General features: G+C 40.7%; 1 protein-coding gene across 1 annotated transcript; it reads right to left on the bottom strand.

Moving 5' to 3' along the window:
* Positions 1 to 258: 258 nt before the first annotated feature.
* LOC114382670 lies at positions 259 to 1,268 on the bottom strand. Its single transcript, XM_028342238.1, has 4 exons — positions 1,197 to 1,268; positions 690 to 1,076; positions 558 to 626; positions 259 to 438 (listed from the first exon to the last, which is right to left on the bottom strand). Exons 1-4 carry the CDS (start codon positions 1,266 to 1,268, stop codon positions 259 to 261), a joined length of 708 nt encoding a protein of 235 aa, XP_028198039.1.
* Positions 1,269 to 1,962: the final 694 nt, after the last annotated feature.

Raw genomic sequence — 1,962 nt, forward strand, 5'->3', positions numbered from 1 at the left:
TTTCTTGCCTCTTTTATAAAAACATTTATTTTTAATGTAATTCTTACGAACAAAACTCATGATTTTAGCTTCATTTTTTAAAAGAAAAATTAAAACACTCCAAAACTTCGCTTAAGGACCACGATCGGAATCAGAATCGATACATCAGTTAATATCAAAAATAATAAACTGTGCAAAACAAGTCAATTATATTAAACTAAAAAGTGTAACAAATACAAAAATTCATGTCAACTACAAAACAAAAAATAAATACAATAATCAATGCTCTGTGCGCCGTCTCTGTCGAGCCCTGACACTTTCATCAGCACTGGCTCCCCCTCTGGCGATCATCAGGCAATCCTGCATAATATCATATAACTCTGTACCTGCAGTGACCATCCTAAGGTTGAGCACACGCTCCAACCTCTGTGCAACCGCCTCATAGCCGTCGTAATCATCCTGTGACAGTCATTAAAAACATTTATTATAAAATTTAAAATAAATAACAACTCATCAAACATTAAACGTGCAAAAAATCTTATCACTGCATGTGGAGGGGGGTCAAATGCCACTGGAACCTGGGGGTTGGGCAGCTGTATGTACTCCTCAGGGTCTGCGGCTGGTGCATCTCTGGGCTGGTCACCTGCCTGGGTCGGTATCATGAATGGGTGAGATATGCGGAAAAACCACTCCATGTAATCCGCAGATACCTGCCCAGGCACTAGACAAAGCTCACCCATAGGTAGTACGTACTCCGCAAAATGCATCCACCTGTCATCTATATCATCATATGACAATCGAGCACTAACAGGCGGTGGAGGGATGCTCTGAATGTAACCAAACTGTCGTACCACCCTCTCCGGTCGAGCTGTGACCACCATAGGACCCCATCTCAGCTGACCCTGGAATGATGAAATTAGCTCAAAGGCCCTAACCCCCCGATGCTCAGTGTATGGAAACCAGGACACATCCGTGACGGTCAAAGCATCACAACGTGCCCTGTAAGGTGCTCTTGTGATTCCCTTCATATGCGCCTTCGACGTCAGCCACCAGGAAGCATGTGGGGACGCCTCCTGGTATGTATCATCTGTGGCGCACTGGTGCACACTAGGGAAGTGCTCATAGATCCAGCACTACACAAAAAATGAGGTTAACATAACATAAAAATATGTTTAAATTATAACCGAACGTAACATATTAAAAAACACAAAATTTACCTGTAGTAGAGTCAGGTACCCCGCAATCTGTCGTGTGGTGGTCCTAGAAGCCTCATCTAACTGGTCATACATATGAACCATGTGGCGTCCCTAAATAATGACTGGTTTAATAGTAATGATTTAAATAACAAAAACCATGGGAAATTTTTTTTCTTTTTCTTTTTCGTTTCTTTCTCTTTTTCACAGTAATTAAGTTCAAAAGGAAAATCATCACTATAGAGTCCTGAATGGCCAGTTCACAACTCTATTCGAAGTCATTTCTTTCTGATCACTCATAACCTCTAAACTATTTTGCTCTTTCAAAAATACAAGTATACCAGCCATCATTTTAGGTCGTCACGTGTAAAATAATAAAATAAAATACGGTCAGTGAACTCTCTTGCAAATAAAGTTTGTTAATACTTTCGTTTCAAATAACAAGATTAAACATAAGTACATTCATCATCTAAAGTTGTCCAAAATATGGGAGTTTTGCAAAATACATAGTGACATCCAAAGCAAAGGTATCCACTGTGGTGGCTTCAGCCACATGTATACAATCATCAAATTCCTATACAATAGGTCTACCCATACAAAAACAAAAAGAGTAAACCTAACAGTCTGTACTAGATACACCCACCCCCAAAAAGTATATAAACCTAGTCTAAGGAGTCATCTACTATAATGAAGAACCTCCGCTAGTCGCTATCCCTCCAGGACCGCTCTCCTCCGTAGAGTCTGCCTCAGATGCCGACATGACGTCCTCGGGAGAATCCACCTCAGGAAG

This window comes from Glycine soja, chromosome 13 (assembly GCF_004193775.1).
Source record: "Glycine soja cultivar W05 chromosome 13, ASM419377v2, whole genome shotgun sequence".
Taxonomy (NCBI): Eukaryota; Viridiplantae; Streptophyta; class Magnoliopsida; order Fabales; family Fabaceae; genus Glycine; species Glycine soja.